Here is a 25403-nt window from a genome sequence, read left to right on the forward strand (position 1 = left end):
CAAGTATAGTGACACTTCTATCATCTAGCCATAAATTATTAGCCAAATAGAGAAACTTCACATGAGAATAATTCACAAACAAAAAATTCTCCTCCACCTTCTTCTTCCAAGACAGGTATTTTCCATCCTGATCTCAGTTATCAAAGGGCAGTTACGCATTATGGCGAACAAACTCAAATCAGTAAGCTTTTCATTCCCATTAAGTTTCACAAAGTTTAAGTTACCAAGAAGCAAAGACAACTCACCCACACGCTGATCATTCAGAAATTCTGTGCTCTCAAGATCTAAATAATGCAAATGGTTACACTTTCTCAACAAGCGAGAAATCCCATGGTATCCATATCCCCTACAGTACTGCAGAGAGAGTTTCCTCAAGGGAAGGCCTTCCTCCGCAACAGCACACAAGACTTCGTCAGATATAGGCGTATAAGACAAATCAAGACAAGTCAAACCCTTCAAATTTACCAATGCATCAATGAACTCCGAAATTTTATCATGCCCCGACACCTCTCTCGACGGCTTCTGAGGAGCATCAAGACAATAACCCAAAAAAAAATCCGACGGATGGAGAGGAACGTTGAGTGACGAACAAAGTCGGAAACTTTGGGGAAAGAATTGCCTGCAACCTGTGGCAGGTGTAAGGTGGAGTGGGTGGACAGGTCGAGGGAACGGAGTGAGGGAGGTCGAACAAAGCGATTGGGAGAGGGTGCGTGAGCACCCGTGAAGTAGCGCGTGATTTTGATGGTCGTCATGTTGGGAAACGGCGGAGGAGGGTGGGAAGGAGAGGGCGGACAGGGTCGAGAACGGAGAGGTCGGTGCGGAGGCTGTTGGTAAGGGAAAATAACTGGCGTGAGACTAGGGAGAGTGATTCGTATCGAGAGGGTCGCTGATGTGTTTGAAAATTAATTCCCAACACTCATCTGGTAAATGTGGCTCTTGGTGTCTACAAATTCTTGATGATGATGATGGTGGCGGCGGCGGTGGAGCCATTGTCTACGATTTTTGTGCGGAAAGGTTTAGAGAAAGAGTCTGGGATTATAAACTAGAAAAATCTAGGGACCAACACTTTTGTTGAAATTTGGACAGCACTTAATCATCGAAAAGAAAATGATTATCACACTATTAGATGTCATCTCACACCATTGAAAATATTGATGATGGCTAATGATGGCTAAACATCACAAATTCTGCTGGCCCCCTAAGCACTCCTCTATAAACTATTCTATTTACACCCATCTCAGCAGAAACTTATCTCATAAAAAACTCATATCAATTTGCGCATAACCAATAAATAGAACCAATAAATCTCTCTCTTCTCCATTAGAAGAAACTAACTTTAATCCCTATTTTGATCCACTTAATTAATTAATTAATAATTAAATTAATATAATTATTATTTTTATATAATAAATTATTTAAATTTATAAATTTAAAATAATTTAATATTATAAAATATTAAAATAAATAACTTAAATTTAATTAGTATTTTAAATTTTATAAATAAAATTAAATAATTCAACTAAAAATTATTTTATAATATATAAAAATTAAATTTATTTTTATATAAAATAAATTTAATTAATTATGATTTAATATAACAATATAAATAATATTTTATATTAATTTAACATAATTATTTATATTAATTGTAATTTAATATAACTAATTATTAAATAATTAATATAAATAATTAATTAAATAGATATATAAGTATTTAATATATATATTTAATAATTTTTTATTTTTTATTAACTTACACATGGCATGATTTTATTGGTTGTTGCAAGTCCATGCTTAGAGGGACTCTCAACCTTGATCCCCGTGAAGAGCCCTCTTTCCCTTTTCACTCTAATGATAATTGAGTCCTCGTATGTCAGAAAAGGAACTCTATTTCTTAGCATTAGAGTTGCTCTTACATCTCTAAATTTTTTATTTTTATTTAGAGAATAAAGTAAAATTTTTTATTATTAATAAATTTTTTATATTTTTTTTTAAATCTCATTTATAAAATAAATACTGTTAGATAATACTTTATTTTTTAAAAATAAAATTTAAAATTTAAAAGATCTAAATTTATAAATGATCAAAGTGAGGATCGTTGTAAATGATTTATGATTTATGCATGAGTTCGATTAGAGAACTAATTAGTAGAACTGGATTCAAGTATGCCAGTTGATTGATTCTACTCAACTTTTCAGATTGGCTTAGTGTTACATCTATCATTAGTGTCTCTTTTTTTATTATTTATCAAGCAGAGAGCGCTTTCAAGAACGAAGTCCATTAGTAAGACGTTTGAAAGAGGTATCCGACTCAGCACAATCAGTCACTTAAATTTCGGGAAGCAATCAACTTACAGAGAACTAAGAACAACGACTACGCCCCCTACGATTGTTTCGATTTCTGCCACTACTTTTTGAGTATTCCACTCCTCTATTGGTTGAATTCATACAATAAAGTAGTTTAGTTTAAATGTGAACAAGCTTAGTGGGAGCTGTAGAAATCCTTTCTCTTCCATTAACATGAAAACTGGCAATGGGTAGGGTATGGTAGGGTTTGGACTTTGGACCCTACCCTAATCCTATCTGCGTGTTGAGAATCTCTCAACTCTAACCCTACCCGCACCTTAAAATTCTAAATCCTACCCTACCCTACCCTACTCGCAGAAATATCAAATTTTTTCAAAGTAAATATAAAATTCAATCATTTCGAATTTTATACATATTAATAACATAAAAAATAAAAATTTAATGGTTTAAATTACTAAATTAACTAACTAGTTTTAGTGGTTATTCACTTATTGTAAGTCATTACATAAGGGAGGTTGTGGGTTCAACTCTCACTTCCTTCACTATATACCTAATTTTTATAAAATATGTGTTATATATGATGTGCGGGTAGAGTAGGGTAGGGTACACCCTAAACCCGTACCCTACCCTACCCGCAGGCATACCCAGACCGGACCCTGCCCTACCCGAACGGGTTGGACTGGGTTGGGTACCCGCGGGTAGGGTATGAATTGCCAGCCCTACTAATTAGGTCGAATCCCGCCTTGTACATGCAGCAACTAGGGGTGTGCATGGTCTGGCCCGGCCCAAAAATTCGGCCCGGTTTCGAACACTTTAGGAGCTAATTTGGTGTGATTTTATTGGGTTTAGGGCTGGATAAGGGTCTCAAAAATAGACCCGATCATTATTTAGGGTCGGGTCCGGACCATAGCTCGGGTCACTCGAAATCGGCTCGGTGGCCCGGTCATCATACACAATTAATATTTTGTATTATTAGTGATGGATGATGGCTATTATTATGTGGAATTTAAGTATTGTAAACCTTCATATTTTGTGTTATTAGTCATTATATATAAGACTATAAGTTAATATTTATGTTTAAAATACATAAGACTTTAGACTAATGCATAATATTGTGTTATTTGTATTGATTTAAATATTTGGTTTATTAGGCAATATTAGTATTGATTATGGTTATGCTTTAATTTTAGAGAAGACTTGGTTCTTGTTATATTTTTCTAAGTAAATTTTACCATGTCAAATAATGGTTGGAGTTTTGTAAATTTGGATATTTTTACCTGCTAACTTACAAGAAGGTATCAAGGTAATATAATGTTAACGGCCCGATTTTCACCCGGTTTTACCCGGTATAATCGTGGCCCAAAAGTGTACAAGTTTCATCGGGTCTAGGGCTGGGTTCGAGTCTAACAAATAGGCCCGATATATATTTCGGGCCGAGTCTGGGTCACATCAAACCCGGTTTCACCCGGCCCATGCACATCCCTAGCAGCAACTCATTGGCCAACAACAGACCCTTAAATGGAACTTAGATCCGCGACGGATTAGTCCTTAACCTGTCAGGTTGGGGGATACCGTTTGGGTAAACCAAAAAAAAAATAATTAGGTCCAAATCCCATTAGAGTTAATTAATTAAAAAATAAATTTATTATAAACATTTTTTTTATAATTTGTATTTTATAAATTTTAAAATTAAAAATTAAGAGTGTCGGTTGAGGTGATTTATATTGGAATTAGATTTTTTTAATGGTTTAGACATTTAGCTAATATTATTTTATTCGATACTAAATAGGAATGAAATCAACTCTAGTCAATTAATTAAAAAATAAATTCGTTATTAAAAAATTACTTTCCTAATTTTTCGAATTTCAAAATCTAAAATTAAAAAGGAGTTAATTTAGTTAGTTTATATTATAATTAGTCTCTAGATTTTTTCTTAATTTAAATATAAAAAAAGTGTTAGCTATATGTTATGGTTATTAATAAAAAAAGGGAGATGCATGAAGGGAGCGTCACAAATTGCAATACTGGGTTAATTACAAATACGGGACACTAAACCTTTTATTCTTCTATTCTTTTCATTGCTACTTCTTTTGTAATTGTTAAATCTCTTCCTCCTTTTCCAGGTCTCTTGATGGATACTCCCTGTAGTTGAGATGCAGCCGAATTTTTATTTCTTAATTCTTTTATGACTTCATTTGTTATTATCACATCATTTAGTACTTTCTGAAATTACTGTCCATTGAAATTGACGTTACCTCTCCATACATAATTGAATAAATATTGGGTAAAGTATATTTTTTGTCCCTGAAGTTTAGCAAAAATTTCAAAAATACCCTTAAGTTTTATTTTGTTTCAATTTTGTCCTAGAAGTTTTCGATTTGCATCAAATATACCCTTAACGGCTAAATTTTCAAAAAAATTAAGACCAATCTAACAATAATGCATGAAAACTATGCTTGATTTACTTGTGTTGAGGGTTGTTCTTATGAAATCGTTGTTGAATTGGTCTTAAATTTTTTGAAAAATTAGCCGTTCGGGGTATATTTGATGCAAATAGAAAACTTTTAGGACAAAATTGAAACAAAATAAAACTTAGGGATATTTTTGAAACTTTTGTCAAACTTCAAGAACAAAAAATATACTTTACCCATAAATATTTTTTGTTAGTGAAATTTTTTACTGCAACACCCTTTCATTGGTGTTTTCACTGATCATGTCTGTCAGGGACAACACGAGAATGAAAGGTATGGAGGCAGAGATTAAGAAAACTTTACCAAATGATTGAATCGGCGGCGGAGGAACATAGAGCTGAGAGGGCCAGAGCCTCTAAATCTCAAATTTGACACGCTTCAGTCCTCTATTACGCAACTGCTCCATAATCTGCACCGCTCCAACTCTCCTTCTCGTCATATGGTGTGAACTCAACTAGGGACCCGCCATTTCGCGCGGGATTACAACCTCGAAGGTGAACGTCGATCTGCCGAAATTTGATGGGAGTGATGCCTTGGGTTGGATTTTCTCCATGGATCAATATTTCGATTTCTTGCGGGTTCCCGATGAAGGACAGGTGGGTTTAGCAGCGGTTCAAATGTCGGGAGCGGCCATTCCATGGTATCAATTATCACAGCGAGTGACACAGTTTCGTTCCTGGACTCAACTCAAGAGGGAGATTGAGCTCGACTTTGGACCTTCATTGTTCGAGTCTCCCAAGAAATTGCTCTTCAAGCTTCAACAACATAAAACAGTGAGTGAGTATTATTTTGAATTTGTTGCTTTAGCTAATTGTACTCAGATTAAACCGCCTAATACCCTTAGGGATTATTTTATAAGCGGATTAAGATAGGCTATTCGAAGGGAAGTGAAAGTTCAGTGTCTCCCGAGTTTGATGCGTGCTGTGACTTTGGCAAGATTGTATGAGGATAAATTTACTCTCGAATCCCGTCACGCTACAGGGTCGGCTGCCCATCGCCCCCAGTTTGCTAACCAAGCTGTTGTTGCTACTCCGCGACCTAATGCACACCAATTCCTTCCTCCACTTTTTCCTACACCACCACAACAGTCTCTACCAAACACTACCAGAAATTCCACTCGAAAACTTACTCTGGATGAAGTCCAAAGTAAAAGAAAAAAGGGTTATGTTATTGGTGTGATGAGAAGTTCTCAGCGAGCCATCATTGTACCAATAGACACTTTATGTCATTACAACTTGAGTTGAGGGATGAGATGGTGCCAGAGGAGCCAACAGTTGTGTCTATGGATGAGACCGCAAACTTGCAGGGGTTGAATCAATATATCATTGAGCATCATTTATCCTATAATGTGATGCATGGTACTGAAGGCCCTTAATTCTGTACCATTTTTTTATTTTTTAATTAAAAGTATTAATAAAAAAAATTTTGTCTTTTGAAAAGTGAACAAATTATTTCTCAATAAATTAAGGTTAAATTATGACAAAATTTATGAATGTATTTGTAGATTTTTCAATAAATCAAATTTGTTATATGATAAATGATATTGATAAAGTGTTGCATATTATGGTGTAATTGATTAAAAAAAATCAATTTGACTTAAGATTATATTTTTCAAAAACTAATTTAAAGTACATACCTAATTTTTAAGGAGCATTTTACTATTAACCCAAAAATATCATTGCGTTTTTCTGCTCAAGTAGATAATAATCCATTTGGTTAATGAAGAACAAGAAAGTAATTTCAGTTTAGTAGTAACTTACCTTTTAAATTAAGTGATTAAGTGAGATAACTAACCCTCGATTTTAAAGTTTATTTGCTTAGCTTGTTAATATAACAGATTTGCTTTTGATTACATAGTACTAGATATGTGAAAAGAGTTTGAGATTCAATCTCCATTAAACATACCAATTAAGCAAGGCAAGAAACTTTGACTAAATGAAAAATTAATTAATCCTAAAACAAATCAACCAAAAGTGTATAATTTCGGTGAAGTGCTTCCATAATCTTTAGAAGGAGGTCAGATTCTTCTCTATGCATGGAGGTATTCTCTTGCTGAACAAGAAAGCTTCTAGGCTATCAGTCTCGCAAATGATTTCACGCCTGCTACTCTCCGAAGCCATAAATAGAAAAGAGAAAAAAGATATCTTCTTTAGCTTATAAATAGAAAAGAGAAACAAAACAAAGAACAAGACTAATAAAGTAATAAATGAAGGGAATTAATATTCTAAGTTTTCTTTTTAAACAAGTGTTCTTGGAGGATTGGTAATATTACTACCACTACTAAAAATGATCAAATTTCTTTTAATAAATACATTATAAATATACTAAAAGATTTTAACTATATAATTTTTTTATTATTTATCAAATCCTTTAAAATACTTGTTGGCAAGACTCAAACTCTTAAATAGTGAAAAACCAAAGGTAACGGCCCAAAACTCTTTATCCTTAAGAAAGTGTAGAGCTTCTTCCTTAGTAACATACAAGTAAGCAAGTGTTCAAGTAAGCAAGTGTTGGAAGATTCGAATCCCGCCTTATGAATGCAGTGACAAATTTTTAAATAGAATTTAAATCTGCAATAAATTAATATATGTTTGGATTACCGTTTACAAATGACGGTTTGTATAAAATTGATTTTGTAAAAGTGATTTTGATCAAATGTGAGTTAGTATTAACGTGAATTATGTTTGGTAATTTTTATTCAAAATGGATTAGAGTAAACTAAATATCGTTTAGATTACATTATTCAAAATCACTTTTAGATAGAAAATTATAGAAAAGGACATGAATTTAAATAATTATTTTATGTTATCTTATAATTTTATTTTAAATATTTAAATAAATTTTAATATTTTTTTTAGTATTCTCAGTATTCTTTAATACTCTAATAAGATTAATAGAATCATAATACAAAATAAAAAAAACATTCTATACAAAGAAGAAATAACAATAACAGTAAAAGAATTCATATAAAAAAACAGAAATTTTATAAAAAAATAATATGCATAAAAATATTAAAAAGATATATTAGAAAAAAGAAAACAATAAATATATAAATAATAAAGAACATAATTAGTACATAGAAGTTAAATCCAACGTGAAAAGCTGAACGAAAAAGCTAGAATTTTTAGCTTTTGGTAAATGTGAGTTGAAGACAAAAATCACTTCTATGATTTATAGAATAAAAATATTGCCATTTATAGAATAAAAATATTGCCAAACATAAAGATGAAGCGAAGTTCAAACAAACTTCTCTCTTCTCCATAGCAAATCCAAACACACCTTAGTTATTGACCTATCGGATTAGGAGAGAATCAGTTACGTTAGTAATCCCACGGAATCCCAACCAACGACCGCTTAGTCCCAACCAACCACCGCTTAGATCCCAGCCAACAACGCATCCATGACGTAGAGAGAGATCCCTCCGGCCCGTGTCACTAGCAAATGTTATTTTTCTCAACGATGACCTTGCCAATAACATCCAAGCAATGACATCAGTAGATATGTTTTTACAAGAATACAAACTTATCATTCTTAGTTGCTTGCAATCTTTTACCACCTGCTTTACCCCACTCGCCGTGATTTTGCTACAATATTCCAATTTAAGTTCTTTTAAGTTGTAACAATTCTTTGAAATAAGAGAGGGTTCTTCATTGCCAATTATCGACCATGACAAATTCAACACGAACAATGTAGGAACTTCAAAGTTAACCTTAAACGGAAACTCCTTGTATCCTAAATGAGCAAAGTCCAAGCGAAGAATCTTACAACACCTCGATAAAACTTCAATAGCACCCTTTGAATGGGTCCCGCAATCGCTCAAATCCATTATCTCCAAGTTTGGGCATACGGAAGCAAGTATAGTGAGACTTCTATCACCAAGCCATAAATTATTAGCCAAATAGAGAAACTTCACATGAGAATAATTCACAACCAAAAAATTCTCCTCCACCTTCTTCTTCCCAAGACAGGTACTTTCCATCCTGATCTCAGTTATCAAAGGGCAGTTACGCATTATGGCGAACAAACTCAAATCAGTAAGCTCTCTATTCCTATTAAGTTTCACAAAGTTTAAGTTACCAAGAAGCAAAGACAACTCACCCACCCGCTGATCATTCAGATATTCTGTGCTCTCAAGATCTAAATATTGTAAATGGTTACACTTTCTCAACAAGCGAGAAATCCCATGGTATCCATATCCGATACTGTATTGCAGAGAGAGTTTCCTCAAGGGAAGGCCTTCTTCCGCAACAGCACACAAGACCTCGTCAGATATGCACGACCAAGACAACTCAAGACAAGTCAAACCCTTCAAATTTACCAATGCATCAATGAACTCCGAAATCTTATCATGCGAACCGCTAAAAGCCAAAGACCTCAATTGGGGTCTCTGACGGATCGCGTTAGCCATCTGTCTTATCACACTAAGCTTGCTGGTTGATTTAAGAACAATAAGCTCTTCTAAAAAATGACAATTCTGACACAAGGTGAAAATGTGAGAGTTCCGAAATTTACGGTTACCTGAAACATTCACCTTTCTAAGCTTCTTAAGCCCTGAAGCAAAGGCCATTACACGGGAATAATCTGTTATCTCATCAGAATTATTCGGAGGGAAACTCACGTCGATTTCTTCGAGGTTCGGGAAGCACTCGACAATTAAGCCCAAATCCTGAGGCGTGAAGGAACAGTTGAGTGACTTCAAAGTTGGAAACTTTTGGGAGAATTGTCGCAACCCATGTGAGGGGAAGGTGGGTTGGTGGGACAGGTCGAGGGAACGGAGTGAGGGTAGGTCGAACAAAGCGATTTGGGAGAGGAGCGCGTTGATGTCACCCGTGAAGTAGCGCGTGATTTTGATGGTCGTCAGGTTGCGAAAACGGCGGAGGAGGGCGGGAAGGAGAGGGGGGACAGGGTCGAGAACGGAGAGGTCGGTGCGGAGGCGGTTGGTAAGGAAAAGGAGCTGGCGTGAGACGAGGGAGAGTGATTCGTGATCTAGATGGTCGCTGATGTGTTTGAAAATTAATTCCCAACACTCATCTGGTAAATGTGGCTCTTGGTGTCTACAAATTCTTGATGATGATGATGATGATGATGGTGGCGGCGGCTGTGGAGCCATTGTCTACGATTTTTGTGTGGAAAGGTTTTAGAGAAAAAGTCTGGGATTATAAACTATTCCATTTACATCTCTAAATTTTTTATTTTTATTTTAGAGAATAAAGGGAAATTTTTTATTATTAAATAATTTTTTTAATATTTTTTTTATATAAAATAAATATTGTTAGATCATATTTTATCTTTTAAAATAAAATTTAAAATTTAAAAGATGTAAATTTATAAACTGTCAAAGTGGGTATCGTTGTAAATTATTTATGCATGAGTTCGGCTAGAGAACTAATTAGGTCCAAAGCCCATTAGAGTTAATTAATTAAAAAATAAATTTATTATAAACATTTTTTTATAATTTGTATTTTTAAAATTTTAAAATTAAAAATTAAAAGTGTCGGTTGAGGTGATTTATATTGGAATTAGATATTCTTTTAAGAGTTTAGACATTTAATTAATATTATTTTATTTGGTACTAAATAAGAATAAAATCAACTCTAGTCAATTAATTGAAAAATAAATTTTTTATAAAAAAGATTTTACTATCCTAACTTTTTGAATTTCAAAATCTAAAAATAAAAAGGAGTTAATTTAGTTAGTTTATATTATAATTAGTCTCTAGATTTTTTCTTAATTTAAATATAAAAAAGTGTTAGCTATATGTTATGGTAATTAATGAAAAAAAGAAGATACATGAAGTGAGTGCCACAAATTACAATATTGGCTTAGTTACAAATACGGGATACACAATAATCGATCAGGATGAGCGGGACCAAGGCGTAGTGCTAGAGAGAAGGTTATTAACAGGAGGTTGCAATGATATGCCCTTGAGGCGTGTGTGGTAAATCTTTTATTCTTCTATTCTTTTCATTGCTACTTCTTTCTTAATTGTTAAACCTCTTCCTCCTCTTTCAAGTCTCTTAATGAATGTTTCTCTATGGCTGAGATGCAGCTGAATTTTTATTCCTTAATTTTTTTATGACTTCATTTATTGTTATCACATCATTTAGTATTTCCTGAAATTACTGTCCATTGAAATTGACATTACCTCTTCATACATAATTGAATCAATATTTCTTATTAGTGAAAATTTCTACTGCAACACCTTTTTATTGGTATTTGTTAGTTTAGAGACTGGTACTAAAATTTTTGTCTCTATCTTTAAAATTTCAGTATTTCAATACCTCCAAAAAGTAGGGACACAGGAGACTAAAATTTTTAGAGATAGAGACTGAAATTTTAATAATATTTTATACTTAAAATACTTTTATTTCAATTATTTAATTCCAATTTTACCCTTTGCGCAAATTAAATTAGAGTTTCATTCTTATTTCAATTCCTGTCTCTCATTTTGCACCAAACAGAATACTGAGATTTATTTCAATCTCTGTCTCTTAGTCTCTGTCTCTTAGTTTCTGTCTCTCTGTCTCAAATTTTTTCAAAGTAAATATAAAATTCAATTATTTCGAATTTTATACATATTAATAACATAAAAAAAAACTAATGGTTTAAATTATTAAATTAACTAACTAGTTTTAGTGGTTATTCACTTATTGTAAGTCATTACATAAGGGAGGTTGTGGGTTCAACTTTTACTTCCTTCACTATATACCTAATTTTTATAAAATATGTGTTATATATGATGTGCGGGTAGAGTAGGGTAGGGTACACCCTAAACCCGTACCCTACCCTACCCGCAGGCATACCCGGATCGGACCCTGCCCTACCCGAACGGGTTGAACCGGGTTGGGTACCCGCGGGTAGGGTATGAATTGCCAGCCCTACTAATTAGGTCGAATCCCGCCTTGTACATGCAGCAACTAGGGGTGTGCATGGTCTGGCCCGGCCCAAAAATTTGGCCCGGTCTCGAACACTTTAAGGGCTAATTTGGTGTGATTTTATTGGGTTTAGGGCGGGGTAAGGGTCTCAAAAATAGACCCGGTCATTATTTAGGGTCGAGTCCGGACCATAGCTCGGGTCACTCGAAATCGGTTCGGTGGCCCGGTCATCATACACAATTAATATTTTTTGTTAGTGAAATTTTCTATTGCAACACCTTTTCATTGGTGTTTTCACTGACCATGTCTGTTAGGGACAACATGAGAATGAAAGGTATGGAGGCAGAGATTAAAAAACTTTACCAGATGATTGAATCGGCGGCGGAGGAACATAGAGCTGAGAGGGCCAGAGCCTTAGGCTATGAATCTCAAATTTGACACGCTTCAGTTCTCTATTACGCAACTGCTCCATAATCTGCACCGCTCCAACTCTCCTTCTCGTGAGTTCTTATATGGTGCGAGCTCAACTCGACACCCGCAATTTCGCGCGTGATTGCAACCCCGAAGGGTGAACGTCGATATGCCGAAATTTGATGGGAGTGATGCCTTGGGTTGGATTTTCTCCATAGATCAATATTTCAATTTCTTCTGGGTTCCCGATGAAGAACAGGTGGGTTTAGCAGCGGTTCAAATGTCGGGAGCGGCCATTCCATGGTATCAATTATCACAGCGAGCGGCACAATTTCGTTCCTGGACTCAACTCAAGAGGGCGATTGAGCTCGAGTTTGGACCTTCATTGTTCGAGTTTCCCAGGGAATTGCTCTTCAAGCTTCAACAAGATAGAACAGTAAGTGAGTATTATTTTGAATTTGTTGTTTTAGCTAATTGTACTTTGTGACCTAATGCACGCCAATTCCTTCATCCACTTCTTCCTACACCACCACAACAGCCCCTACCAAATAATACCAAAAATTTCACTCGAAAACTTACTCTGGATAAAGTCCAAAGTAAAAAGAAAAAAAGAGTTATGTTATTGGTGTGATGATGAGAAGTTCTCAGCGAGCCATCGTTGTACCAATAGGCACTTCATGTCATTACAACTTGAATTGGGGGATGAGATGGTGCCAGGGGAGCCAACGATTGTGTCTATGGATGAGACCGCAAACTTGCAGGGGTTGAATCAATATATCATTAAGCATCATTTATCTTATAACATGATGCATGGTACTGAAGGCCCTTAGTTCTGTACCATTTTTTTAATTTTTTAATTAAAAGTATTAATAAAAAAAATTGTATTTTGGAAAGTGAACAAATTATTTCTCAGTAAATTATGGTTAAATTATGACAAAATTTGTGAATGTATTTGTAGATTTTTCAGTAAATCAAATTTGTTATATGATAAATGATATTGATAAAGTGTTGCATATCATCGTCTAATTGATAAAAAAAATCAATTTAACTTAAAATTATATTTTTCAAAAACTAATTTAGAGTACACACCTAATTTTTAAGGAGCATTTTACCATTAACCTAAAAATATCATTGCGTTTTTCTGCTCAAGTAGATAATAATCCATTTGGTTAATGAAGAACAAGAAAGTGATTTCAGTTTAGAAGTAACTTACCTTTTAAGTTAAGTGATTAAGTGAGATAACTGACCCTCGATTTTAAAGTTTATTTGCTTAGCTTGTTAACATAACAGATTTGCTTTTGATTACATAGTACTAGATATGTGAAAAGAGTTTGAGATTCAATCTCCATTAAACATACCAATTAAGCAAGGCAAGAAACTTTGACTAAATGAATCAGTAGCCACACTTTAAAATATTTATCACTTTAAATTTGTTTAGTGTATTTAGATATAATTTATTGTTAATACATTGAATTTTTAAAATAATACACTCTTTTTTATAAGTAAAAGTAACATACTTTAAAACGAAAGAAGTGTAGTAATTTTATTAGGATAACATAGATGTTATTAATCTGAGTTATATTATGTTATTCCATAATACTTGAATAGACAAGAATTTATAAGTTCTTGTGTCATAAATTTTAGACATATAATTTTTGTATAAGAGAATTAATATCATTGGAAGAAAAATAATGCAAGATAGAGAAAAAAGATATCTTCTTTAGCTTATAAACAGAAAAGAGAAACAAAACAAAGAACAAGACTAATAAAGTAATAAATGAAGGGAATTAATATTTTAAGTTTTCTTTTCAAACAAGTGTTCTTGGAGGATTGGTAATATTACTACTACTACTAAAAATGATCAAATTTCTTTTAAAAAATACATTATAAATATACTAAAAGATTTTAACTATATAATTTTTTTATTATTTATCAAATCCTTTAAAATACTTGTTGGTAAGGCTCAAACTCTTAAATAGTGAAAAACCAAAGGTAAGAGCCCAAAACTCTTCATCCCTAAGAAAGTGTAGAGCTTCTTCCTTAGTAACATACAAGTAAGCAAGTGTTAGAAGATTCGAATCCCGCCTTGTCGCCTTGTGAATGCAGTAACTCATTGGCTACCGACAAACTTTTAAATAGAGCTCAAATCTGCAACAAATTAGTTCTTGACCTATCAGATTGGGAGAGAATCAGTTACATTAGTAATCCCAGGCAATCCCAACCAACAACCGCGCAATCCCAACCGACGACCGCGCAGATCCCAGCCGACGACGCATCCATGACTTAGGGAGAGATCCCTCCGGCCCGCATCACTAGCAAATGTTATTTTTCTCAACGATGACTTTGCCAATAACATCCAAGCAATGACATCAGTAGATATGTTTTGACAAGAATACAAACTTATCATTCTTAGTTGCTTGCAATTTTTTACCACCTGCTTTACCCCACTGGCCGTGATCCTGTAACAATATTCCAATTTAAGTTCTTTTAAGTTGTAACAATTCTCTGAAATAAGAGAGAGTTCTTCATTGCTGATTCTCGACCATGACAAATTCAACACAAATAATGTAGGAACTTCAAAGTTAACCTTAAACGGAACCTCCTTGTATCCTAAATGAGCCAAGTCCAAGCGTTGAATCTTACAACACCTCCATAAAACTTCAATAACACCCTTTGAATAGGTCCTGGAATCGCTCAAATCCATCATCTCCAAGTTTGGGCATACGGAAGCAAGTATAGTGACACTTCTATCATCTAGCCATAAATTATTAGCCAAATAGAGAAACTTCACATGAGAATAATTCACAAACAAAAAATTCTCCTCCACCTTCTTCTTCCCAAGACAGGTATTTTCCATCCTGATCTCAGTTATCAAAGGGCAGTTACGCATTATGGCGAACAAACTCAAATCAGTAAGCTTTTCATTCCCATTAAGTTTCACAAAGTTTAAGTTACCAAGAAGCAAAGACAACTCACCCACACGCTGATCATTCAGAAATTCTGTGCTCTCAAGATCTAAATAATGCAAATGGTTACACTTTCTCAACAAGCGAGAAATCCCATGGTATCCATATCCCCTACAGTACTGCAGAGAGAGTTTCCTCAAGGGAAGGCCTTCCTCCGCAACAGCACACAAGACTTCGTCAGATATAGGCGTATAAGACAAATCAAGACAAGTCAAACCCTTCAAATTTACCAATGCATCAATGAACTCCGAAATTTTATCATGCCAACCGCTAAAAGACAAAGACCTCAATTGGGATCTCTGACGGATTGCGTTAGCAATCTGAGTTATCTCACTATGACGGCTGGTTGATTCAAGAACAATAAGCTCTTCTAAAAAATGACAATTCTGACACAAGGTGGAAATGTGAGAGTTCCGAAATTTACGGTTACCTGAAACATTCACCTTTCTAAGCTTCTTAAGCCCTGAAGCAAAGGCCTTTACACGGGAATAATCTGTTATCTCATCACAATTATACGGAGGGAAACTCACATCGATTTCTTCGAGGTTTGGGAAGCACTCGACAATTAAGCCCAAATCCTGAGGCATGAAGGAACAGTTGAGTGACTTCAAAGTTGGAAACTTTTGGGAGAATTGCTGCAACCCATGTGAGGGGAAGGTGGGTTGGTGGGACAGGTCGAGGGAACGGAGTGAGGGTAGGTCGAACAAAGCGATTTGGGAGAGGAGTGCGTTGATGTCACCCGTGAAGTAGCGCGTGATTTTGATGGTCGTCATGTTGGGAAAACGGCGGAGGAGGGTGGGAAGGAGAGGGCGGACAGGGTCGAGAACGGAGAGGTCGGTGCGGAGGCTGTTGGTAAGGGAAAATAACTGGCGTGAGACTAGGGAGAGTGATTCGTAATCGAGAGGGTCGCTGATGTGTTTGAAAATTAATTCCCAACACTCATCTGGTAAATGTGGCTCTTGGTGTCTACAAATTCTTGATGATGATGATGGTGGCGGCGGCGGTGGAGCCATTGTCTACGATTTTTGTGCGGAAAGGTTTTAGAGAAAGAGTCTGGGATTATAAACTAGAGAAAATCTAGGGGACCAACACTTTTGTTGAAATTTGGACAGCACTTAATCATCGAAAAGAAAATGATTAATCCTACACTATTAGATGTCATCTCACACCATTGAAAATATTGATGATGGCTAATTGATGGCTAAACATCACAAATTCTGCTGGCCCCCTAGCACTCCTCTATAAACTATTCTATTTACACCATCTCCAGCAGCAAACTTATCTCATAAAAAATGACTCTATATCAAATTTTGCGCCATAACCAATAAATAGGAACTCAATAAATCTCTCTCTTCTCCATTAGAAGAAACTAACTTTAATCCCTATTTTGATCCACTTAATTAATTAATTAAATAATTAAAATTAATATAATTATTATTTTTATATAATAATATTATTTAAATTTATAAATTTAAAATAATTTAATATTATAAAATATTAAAATAAATAACTTAAATTTAATTAGTATTTTAAATTTTATAAATAAAATTAAATAATTCAACTAAAAATTATTTTATAATATATAAAAATTAAATTTATTTTTTATATAAAATAAATTTAATTAATTATGATTTAATATAACAATATAAATAATATTTTATATTAATTTAACATAATTATTTATATTAATTGTAATTTAATATAACTAATTATTAAATAATTAATATAAATAATTAATTAAATAGATATATAAGTATTTAATATATATATTTAATAATTTTTTTATTTTTTTATTAACTTACCACATGGCATGATTTTATTGGTTGTTGCAAGTCCATGCTTAGAGGGACTCTCAACCTTGATCCCCGTGAAGAGCCCTCTTTCCCTTTTCACTCTAATGATAATTGAGTCCTCGTATGTCAGAAAAGGAACTCTATTTCTTAGCATTAGAGTTGCTCTTACATCTCTAAATTTTTTATTTTTATTTTAGAGAATAAAGTAAAATTTTTTATTATTAATAAATTTTTTATATTTTTTTTTAAATCTCATTTATAAAATAAATACTGTTAGATAATACTTTATTTTTTAAAATAAAATTTAAAATTTAAAAGATCTAAATTTATAAATGATCAAAGTGAGGATCGTTGTAAATGATTTATGATTTATGCATGAGTTCGATTAGAGAACTAATTAGTAGAACTGGATTCAAGGTATGCCAGTTGATTGATTCTACTCAACTTTTCAGATTGGCTTAGTGTTACATCTATCATTAGTGTCTCTTTTTTTTATTATTTATCAAGCAGAGAGCGCTTTCAAGGAACGAAGTCCATTTAGTAAGACGTTTGAAAGAGGTATCCGACTCAGCACAATCAGTCACTTAAATTTCGGGAAGCAATCAACTTACAGAGAACTAAGAACAACGACTACGCCCCCCTACGATTGTTTCGATTTCTGCCACTACTTTTTGAGTATTCCACTCCTCTATTGGTTGAATTCATACAATAAAGTAGTTTAGTTTAAATGTGAACAAGCTTAGTGGGAGCTGTAGAAATCCTTTCTCTTCCATTAACATGAAAACTGGCAATGGGTAGGGTATGGTAGGGTTTGGACTTTGGACCCTACCCTAATCCTATCTGCGTGTTGAGAATCTCTCAACTCTAACCCTACCCGCACCTTAAAATTCTAAATCCTACCCTACCCTACCCTACTCGCAGAAATATCAAATTTTTTCAAAGTAAATATAAAATTCAATCATTTCGAATTTTATACATATTAATAACATAAAAAATAAAAATTTAATGGTTTAAATTACTAAATTAACTAACTAGTTTTAGTGGTTATTCACTTATTGTAAGTCATTACATAAGGGAGGTTGTGGGTTCAACTCTCACTTCCTTCACTATATACCTAATTTTTATAAAATATGTGTTATATATGATGTGCGGGTAGAGTAGGGTAGGGTACACCCTAAACCCGTACCCTACCCTACCCGCAGGCATACCCAGACCGGACCCTGCCCTACCCGAACGGGTTGGACTGGGTTGGGTACCCGCGGGTAGGGTATGAATTGCCAGCCCTACTAATTAGGTCGAATCCCGCCTTGTACATGCAGCAACTAGGGGTGTGCATGGTCTGGCCCGGCCCAAAAATTCGGCCCGGTTTCGAACACTTTAGGAGCTAATTTGGTGTGATTTTATTGGGTTTAGGGCTGGATAAGGGTCTCAAAAATAGACCCGATCATTATTTAGGGTCGGGTCCGGACCATAGCTCGGGTCACTCGAAATCGGCTCGGTGGCCCGGTCATCATACACAATTAATATTTTGTATTATTAGTGATGGATGATGGCTATTATTATGTGGAATTTAAGTATTGTAAACCTTCATATTTTGTGTTATTAGTCATTATATATAAGACTATAAGTTAATATTTTATGTTTAAAATACATAAGACTTTAGACTAATGCATAATATTGTGTTATTTGTATTGATTTAAATATTTGGTGTTATTAGGCAATATTAGTATTGATTATGGTTATGCTTTAATTTTAGAGAAGACTTGGTTCTTGTTATATTTTTCTAAGTAAATTTTACCATGTCAAATAATGGTTGGAGTTTTGTAAATTTGGATATTTTTACCTGCTAACTTACAAGAAGGTATCAAGGTAATATAATGTTAACGGCCCGATTTTCACCCGGTTTTACCCGGTATAATCGTGGCCCAAAAGTGTACAAGTTTCATCGGGTCTAGGGCTGGGTTCGAGTCTAACAAATAGGCCCGATATATATTTCGGGCCGAGTCTGGGTCACATCAAACCCGGTTTCACCCGGCCCATGCACATCCCTAGCAGCAACTCATTGGCCAACAACAGACCCTTAAATGGAACTTAGATCCGCGACGGATTAGTCCTTAACCTGTCAGGTTGGGGGATACCGTTTGGGTAAACCAAAAAAAAAATAATTAGGTCCAAATCCCATTAGAGTTAATTAATTAAAAAATAAATTTATTATAAACATTTTTTTTATAATTTGTATTTTATAAATTTTAAAATTAAAAATTAAGAGTGTCGGTTGAGGTGATTTATATTGGAATTAGATTTTTTTAATGGTTTAGACATTTAGCTAATATTATTTTATTCGATACTAAATAGGAATGAAATCAACTCTAGTCAATTAATTAAAAAATAAATTCGTTATTAAAAAAATTACTTTCCTAATTTTTCGAATTTCAAAATCTAAAATTAAAAAGGAGTTAATTTAGTTAGTTTATATTATAATTAGTCTCTAGATTTTTTCTTAATTTAAATATAAAAAAAGTGTTAGCTATATGTTATGGTTATTAATAAAAAAAGGGAGATGCATGAAGGGAGCGTCACAAATTGCAATACTGGGTTAATTACAAATACGGGACACTAAACCTTTTATTCTTCTATTCTTTTCATTGCTACTTCTTTTGTAATTGTTAAATCTCTTCCTCCTTTTCCAGGTCTCTTGATGGATACTCCCTGTAGTTGAGATGCAGCCGAATTTTTATTTCTTAATTCTTTTATGACTTCATTTGTTATTATCACATCATTTAGTACTTTCTGAAATTACTGTCCATTGAAATTGACGTTACCTCTCCATACATAATTGAATAAATATTGGGTAAAGTATATTTTTTGTCCCTGAAGTTTAGCAAAAATTTCAAAAATACCCTTAAGTTTTATTTTGTTTCAATTTTGTCCTAGAAGTTTTCGATTTGCATCAAATATACCCTTAACGGCTAAATTTTCAAAAAAATTAAGACCAATCTAACAATAATGCATGAAAACTATGCTTGATTTACTTGTGTTGAGGGTTGTTCTTATGAAATCGTTGTTGAATTGGTCTTAAATTTTTTGAAAAATTAGCCGTTCGGGGTATATTTGATGCAAATAGAAAACTTTTAGGACAAAATTGAAACAAAATAAAACTTAGGGATATTTTTGAAACTTTTGTCAAACTTCAAGAACAAAAAATATACTTTACCCATAAATATTTTTTGTTAGTGAAATTTTTTACTGCAACACCCTTTCATTGGTGTTTTCACTGATCATGTCTGTCAGGGACAACACGAGAATGAAAGGTATGGAGGCAGAGATTAAGAAAACTTTACCAAATGATTGAATCGGCGGCGGAGGAACATAGAGCTGAGAGGGCCAGAGCCTCTAAATCTCAAATTTGACACGCTTCAGTCCTCTATTACGCAACTGCTCCATAATCTGCACCGCTCCAACTCTCCTTCTCGTCATATGGTGTGAACTCAACTAGGGACCCGCCATTTCGCGCGGGATTACAACCTCGAAGGTGAACGTCGATCTGCCGAAATTTGATGGGAGTGATGCCTTGGGTTGGATTTTCTCCATGGATCAATATTTCGATTTCTTGCGGGTTCCCGATGAAGGACAGGTGGGTTTAGCAGCGGTTCAAATGTCGGGAGCGGCCATTCCATGGTATCAATTATCACAGCGAGTGACACAGTTTCGTTCCTGGACTCAACTCAAGAGGGAGATTGAGCTCGACTTTGGACCTTCATTGTTCGAGTCTCCCAAGAAATTGCTCTTCAAGCTTCAACAACATAAAACAGTGAGTGAGTATTATTTTGAATTTGTTGCTTTAGCTAATTGTACTCAGATTAAACCGCCTAATACCCTTAGGGATTATTTTATAAGCGGATTAAGATAGGCTATTCGAAGGGAAGTGAAAGTTCAGTGTCTCCCGAGTTTGATGCGTGCTGTGACTTTGGCAAGATTGTATGAGGATAAATTTACTCTCGAATCCCGTCACGCTACAGGGTCGGCTGCCCATCGCCCCCAGTTTGCTAACCAAGCTGTTGTTGCTACTCCGCGACCTAATGCACACCAATTCCTTCCTCCACTTTTTCCTACACCACCACAACAGTCTCTACCAAACACTACCAGAAATTCCACTCGAAAACTTACTCTGGATGAAGTCCAAAGTAAAAAGAAAAAAGGGTTATGTTATTGGTGTGATGAGAAGTTCTCAGCGAGCCATCATTGTACCAATAGACACTTTATGTCATTACAACTTGAGTTGAGGGATGAGATGGTGCCAGAGGAGCCAACAGTTGTGTCTATGGATGAGACCGCAAACTTGCAGGGGTTGAATCAATATATCATTGAGCATCATTTATCCTATAATGTGATGCATGGTACTGAAGGCCCTTAATTCTGTACCATTTTTTTATTTTTTAATTAAAAGTATTAATAAAAAAAATTTTGTCTTTTGAAAAGTGAACAAATTATTTCTCAATAAATTAAGGTTAAATTATGACAAAATTTATGAATGTATTTGTAGATTTTTCAATAAATCAAATTTGTTATATGATAAATGATATTGATAAAGTGTTGCATATTATGGTGTAATTGATTAAAAAAAATCAATTTGACTTAAGATTATATTTTTCAAAAACTAATTTAAAGTACATACCTAATTTTTAAGGAGCATTTTACTATTAACCCAAAAATATCATTGCGTTTTTCTGCTCAAGTAGATAATAATCCATTTGGTTAATGAAGAACAAGAAAGTAATTTCAGTTTAGTAGTAACTTACCTTTTAAATTAAGTGATTAAGTGAGATAACTAACCCTCGATTTTAAAGTTTATTTGCTTAGCTTGTTAATATAACAGATTTGCTTTTGATTACATAGTACTAGATATGTGAAAAGAGTTTGAGATTCAATCTCCATTAAACATACCAATTAAGCAAGGCAAGAAACTTTGACTAAATGAAAAATTAATTAATCCTAAAACAAATCAACCAAAAGTGTATAATTTCGGTGAAGTGCTTCCATAATCTTTAGAAGGAGGTCAGATTCTTCTCTATGCATGGAGGTATTCTCTTGCTGAACAAGAAAGCTTCTAGGCTATCAGTCTCGCAAATGATTTCACGCCTGCTACTCTCCGAAGCCATAAATAGAAAAGAGAAAAAAAGATATCTTCTTTAGCTTATAAATAGAAAAGAGAAACAAAACAAAGAACAAGACTAATAAAGTAATAAATGAAGGGAATTAATATTCTAAGTTTTCTTTTTAAACAAGTGTTCTTGGAGGATTGGTAATATTACTACCACTACTAAAAATGATCAAATTTCTTTTAATAAATACATTATAAATATACTAAAAGATTTTAACTATATAATTTTTTTATTATTTATCAAATCCTTTAAAATACTTGTTGGCAAGACTCAAACTCTTAAATAGTGAAAAACCAAAGGTAACGGCCCAAAACTCTTTATCCTTAAGAAAGTGTAGAGCTTCTTCCTTAGTAACATACAAGTAAGCAAGTGTTCAAGTAAGCAAGTGTTGGAAGATTCGAATCCCGCCTTATGAATGCAGTGACAAATTTTTAAATAGAATTTAAATCTGCAATAAATTAATATATGTTTGGATTACCGTTTACAAATGACGGTTTGTATAAAATTGATTTTGTAAAAGTGATTTTGATCAAATGTGAGTTAGTATTAACGTGAATTATGTTTGGTAATTTTTATTCAAAATGGATTAGAGTAAACTAAATATCGTTTAGATTACATTATTCAAAATCACTTTTAGATAGAAAATTATAGAAAAGGACATGAATTTAAATAATTATTTTATGTTATCTTATAATTTTATTTTAAATATTTAAATAAATTTTAATATTTTTTTTAGTATTCTCAGTATTCTTTAATACTCTAATAAGATTAATAGAATCATAATACAAAATAAAAAAAACATTCTATACAAAGAAGAAATAACAATAACAGTAAAAGAATTCATATAAAAAAACAGAAATTTTATAAAAAAAATAATATGCATAAAAAATATTAAAAAGATATATTAGAAAAAAGAAAACAATAAATATATAAATAATAAAGAACATAATTAGTACATAGAAGTTAAATCCAACGTGAAAAGCTGAACGAAAAAGCTAGAATTTTTAGCTTTTGGTAAATGTGAGTTGAAGACAAAAATCACTTCTATGATTTATAGAATAAAAATATTGCCATTTATAGAATAAAAATATTGCCAAACATAAAGATGAAGCGAAGTTCAAACAAACTTCTCTCTTCTCCATAGCAAATCCAAACACACCTTAGTTATTGACCTATCGGATTAGGAGAGAATCAGTTACGTTAGTAATCCCACGGAATCCCAACCAACGACCGCTTAGTCCCAACCAACCACCGCTTAGATCCCAGCCAACAACGCATCCATGACGTAGAGAGAGATCCCTCCGGCCCGTGTCACTAGCAAATGTTATTTTTCTCAACGATGACCTTGCCAATAACATCCAAGCAATGACATCAGTAGATATGTTTTTACAAGAATACAAACTTATCATTCTTAGTTGCTTGCAATCTTTTACCACCTGCTTTACCCCACTCGCCGTGATTTTGCTACAATATTCCAATTTAAGTTCTTTTAAGTTGTAACAATTCTTTGAAATAAGAGAGGGTTCTTCATTGCCAATTATCGACCATGACAAATTCAACACGAACAATGTAGGAACTTCAAAGTTAACCTTAAACGGAAACTCCTTGTATCCTAAATGAGCAAAGTCCAAGCGAAGAATCTTACAACACCTCGATAAAACTTCAATAGCACCCTTTGAATGGGTCCCGCAATCGCTCAAATCCATTATCTCCAAGTTTGGGCATACGGAAGCAAGTATAGTGAGACTTCTATCACCAAGCCATAAATTATTAGCCAAATAGAGAAACTTCACATGAGAATAATTCACAACCAAAAAATTCTCCTCCACCTTCTTCTTCCCAAGACAGGTACTTTCCATCCTGATCTCAGTTATCAAAGGGCAGTTACGCATTATGGCGAACAAACTCAAATCAGTAAGCTCTCTATTCCTATTAAGTTTCACAAAGTTTAAGTTACCAAGAAGCAAAGACAACTCACCCACCCGCTGATCATTCAGATATTCTGTGCTCTCAAGATCTAAATATTGTAAATGGTTACACTTTCTCAACAAGCGAGAAATCCCATGGTATCCATATCCGATACTGTATTGCAGAGAGAGTTTCCTCAAGGGAAGGCCTTCTTCCGCAACAGCACACAAGACCTCGTCAGATATGCACGACCAAGACAACTCAAGACAAGTCAAACCCTTCAAATTTACCAATGCATCAATGAACTCCGAAATCTTATCATGCGAACCGCTAAAAGCCAAAGACCTCAATTGGGGTCTCTGACGGATCGCGTTAGCCATCTGTCTTATCACACTAAGCTTGCTGGTTGATTTAAGAACAATAAGCTCTTCTAAAAAATGACAATTCTGACACAAGGTGAAAATGTGAGAGTTCCGAAATTTACGGTTACCTGAAACATTCACCTTTCTAAGCTTCTTAAGCCCTGAAGCAAAGGCCATTACACGGGAATAATCTGTTATCTCATCAGAATTATTCGGAGGGAAACTCACGTCGATTTCTTCGAGGTTCGGGAAGCACTCGACAATTAAGCCCAAATCCTGAGGCGTGAAGGAACAGTTGAGTGACTTCAAAGTTGGAAACTTTTGGGAGAATTGTCGCAACCCATGTGAGGGGAAGGTGGGTTGGTGGGACAGGTCGAGGGAACGGAGTGAGGGTAGGTCGAACAAAGCGATTTGGGAGAGGAGCGCGTTGATGTCACCCGTGAAGTAGCGCGTGATTTTGATGGTCGTCAGGTTGCGAAAACGGCGGAGGAGGGCGGGAAGGAGAGGGGGGACAGGGTCGAGAACGGAGAGGTCGGTGCGGAGGCGGTTGGTAAGGAAAAGGAGCTGGCGTGAGACGAGGGAGAGTGATTCGTGATCTAGATGGTCGCTGATGTGTTTGAAAATTAATTCCCAACACTCATCTGGTAAATGTGGCTCTTGGTGTCTACAAATTCTTGATGATGATGATGATGATGATGGTGGCGGCGGCTGTGGAGCCATTGTCTACGATTTTTGTGTGGAAAGGTTTTAGAGAAAAAGTCTGGGATTATAAACTATTCCATTTACATCTCTAAATTTTTTATTTTTATTTTAGAGAATAAAGGGAAATTTTTTATTATTAAATAATTTTTTTAATATTTTTTTTATATAAAATAAATATTGTTAGATCATATTTTATCTTTTAAAATAAAATTTAAAATTTAAAAGATGTAAATTTATAAACTGTCAAAGTGGGTATCGTTGTAAATTATTTATGCATGAGTTCGGCTAGAGAACTAATTAGGTCCAAAGCCCATTAGAGTTAATTAATTAAAAAATAAATTTATTATAAACATTTTTTTATAATTTGTATTTTTAAAATTTTAAAATTAAAAATTAAAAGTGTCGGTTGAGGTGATTTATATTGGAATTAGATATTCTTTTAAGAGT

General features: G+C 34.0%; 3 protein-coding genes across 5 annotated transcripts; all 3 read right to left on the bottom strand.

The window, feature by feature from the left end:
* Positions 1-6572: 6572 nt before the first annotated feature.
* On the bottom strand, positions 6573-10094 carry LOC112775710 (F-box/LRR-repeat protein 16-like). 2 transcript variants are annotated; one of them, XM_025819540.3, is made up of 2 exons: positions 8057-10094; positions 6573-6877 (listed from the first exon to the last, which is right to left on the bottom strand). In XM_025819540.3, exon 1 carries the CDS (start codon positions 9885-9887, stop codon positions 8070-8072), a length of 1818 nt encoding a protein of 605 aa, XP_025675325.2. In that variant the 5' UTR covers positions 9888-10094; the 3' UTR covers positions 6573-6877; positions 8057-8069. The 2 variants fall into 2 exon arrangements, with proteins under 2 accessions (XP_025675325.2, XP_025675324.2); XM_025819539.3 differs by having other exon boundaries at positions 6573-6880.
* A 3872-nt stretch (positions 10095-13966) lies between these two features.
* On the bottom strand, positions 13967-16166 carry LOC140172971 (uncharacterized). The gene is made up of 2 exons (XM_025819788.3): positions 14651-16166; positions 13967-14522 (listed from the first exon to the last, which is right to left on the bottom strand). Exons 1-2 carry the CDS (start codon positions 16040-16042, stop codon positions 14433-14435), a joined length of 1482 nt encoding a protein of 493 aa, XP_025675573.3. The 5' UTR covers positions 16043-16166; the 3' UTR covers positions 13967-14432.
* A 5490-nt stretch (positions 16167-21656) lies between these two features.
* LOC112775891 (F-box/LRR-repeat protein 16-like) lies at positions 21657-25181 on the bottom strand. 2 transcript variants are annotated; one of them, XM_025819542.3, is made up of 2 exons: positions 23144-25181; positions 21657-21961 (listed from the first exon to the last, which is right to left on the bottom strand). In XM_025819542.3, exon 1 carries the CDS (start codon positions 24972-24974, stop codon positions 23157-23159), a length of 1818 nt encoding a protein of 605 aa, XP_025675327.2. In that variant the 5' UTR covers positions 24975-25181; the 3' UTR covers positions 21657-21961; positions 23144-23156. The 2 variants fall into 2 exon arrangements, with proteins under 2 accessions (XP_025675327.2, XP_025675326.2); XM_025819541.3 differs by having other exon boundaries at positions 21657-21964.
* Between the last annotated feature and the right edge of the window lie 222 nt (positions 25182-25403).

Source organism: Arachis hypogaea, chromosome 19 (genome assembly GCF_003086295.3).
Source record: "Arachis hypogaea cultivar Tifrunner chromosome 19, arahy.Tifrunner.gnm2.J5K5, whole genome shotgun sequence".
NCBI lineage: Eukaryota > Viridiplantae > Streptophyta > Magnoliopsida > Fabales > Fabaceae > Arachis > Arachis hypogaea.

Bases quoted from the DNA above. Each gene is read 5' to 3' on its own strand.
- LOC140172971 (XM_025819788.3), bottom strand. From the start codon at position 16,042: ATGGCTCCACCGCCGCCGCCACCATCATCATCATCAAGAATTTGTAGA. The intron at 14,523-14,650 runs GTTAACTTTGAA...ATATTGTTACAG, and splicing joins ACAAGGAGGTTCCGTTTAAG to GATCACGGCCAGTGGGGTAA.
- LOC112775891 (XM_025819542.3), bottom strand. From the start codon at position 24,974: ATGGCTCCACAGCCGCCGCCACCATCATCATCATCATCATCATCAAGA.
- LOC112775710 (XM_025819540.3), bottom strand. From the start codon at position 9,887: ATGGCTCCACAGCCGCCGCCACCATCATCATCATCATCATCATCAAGA.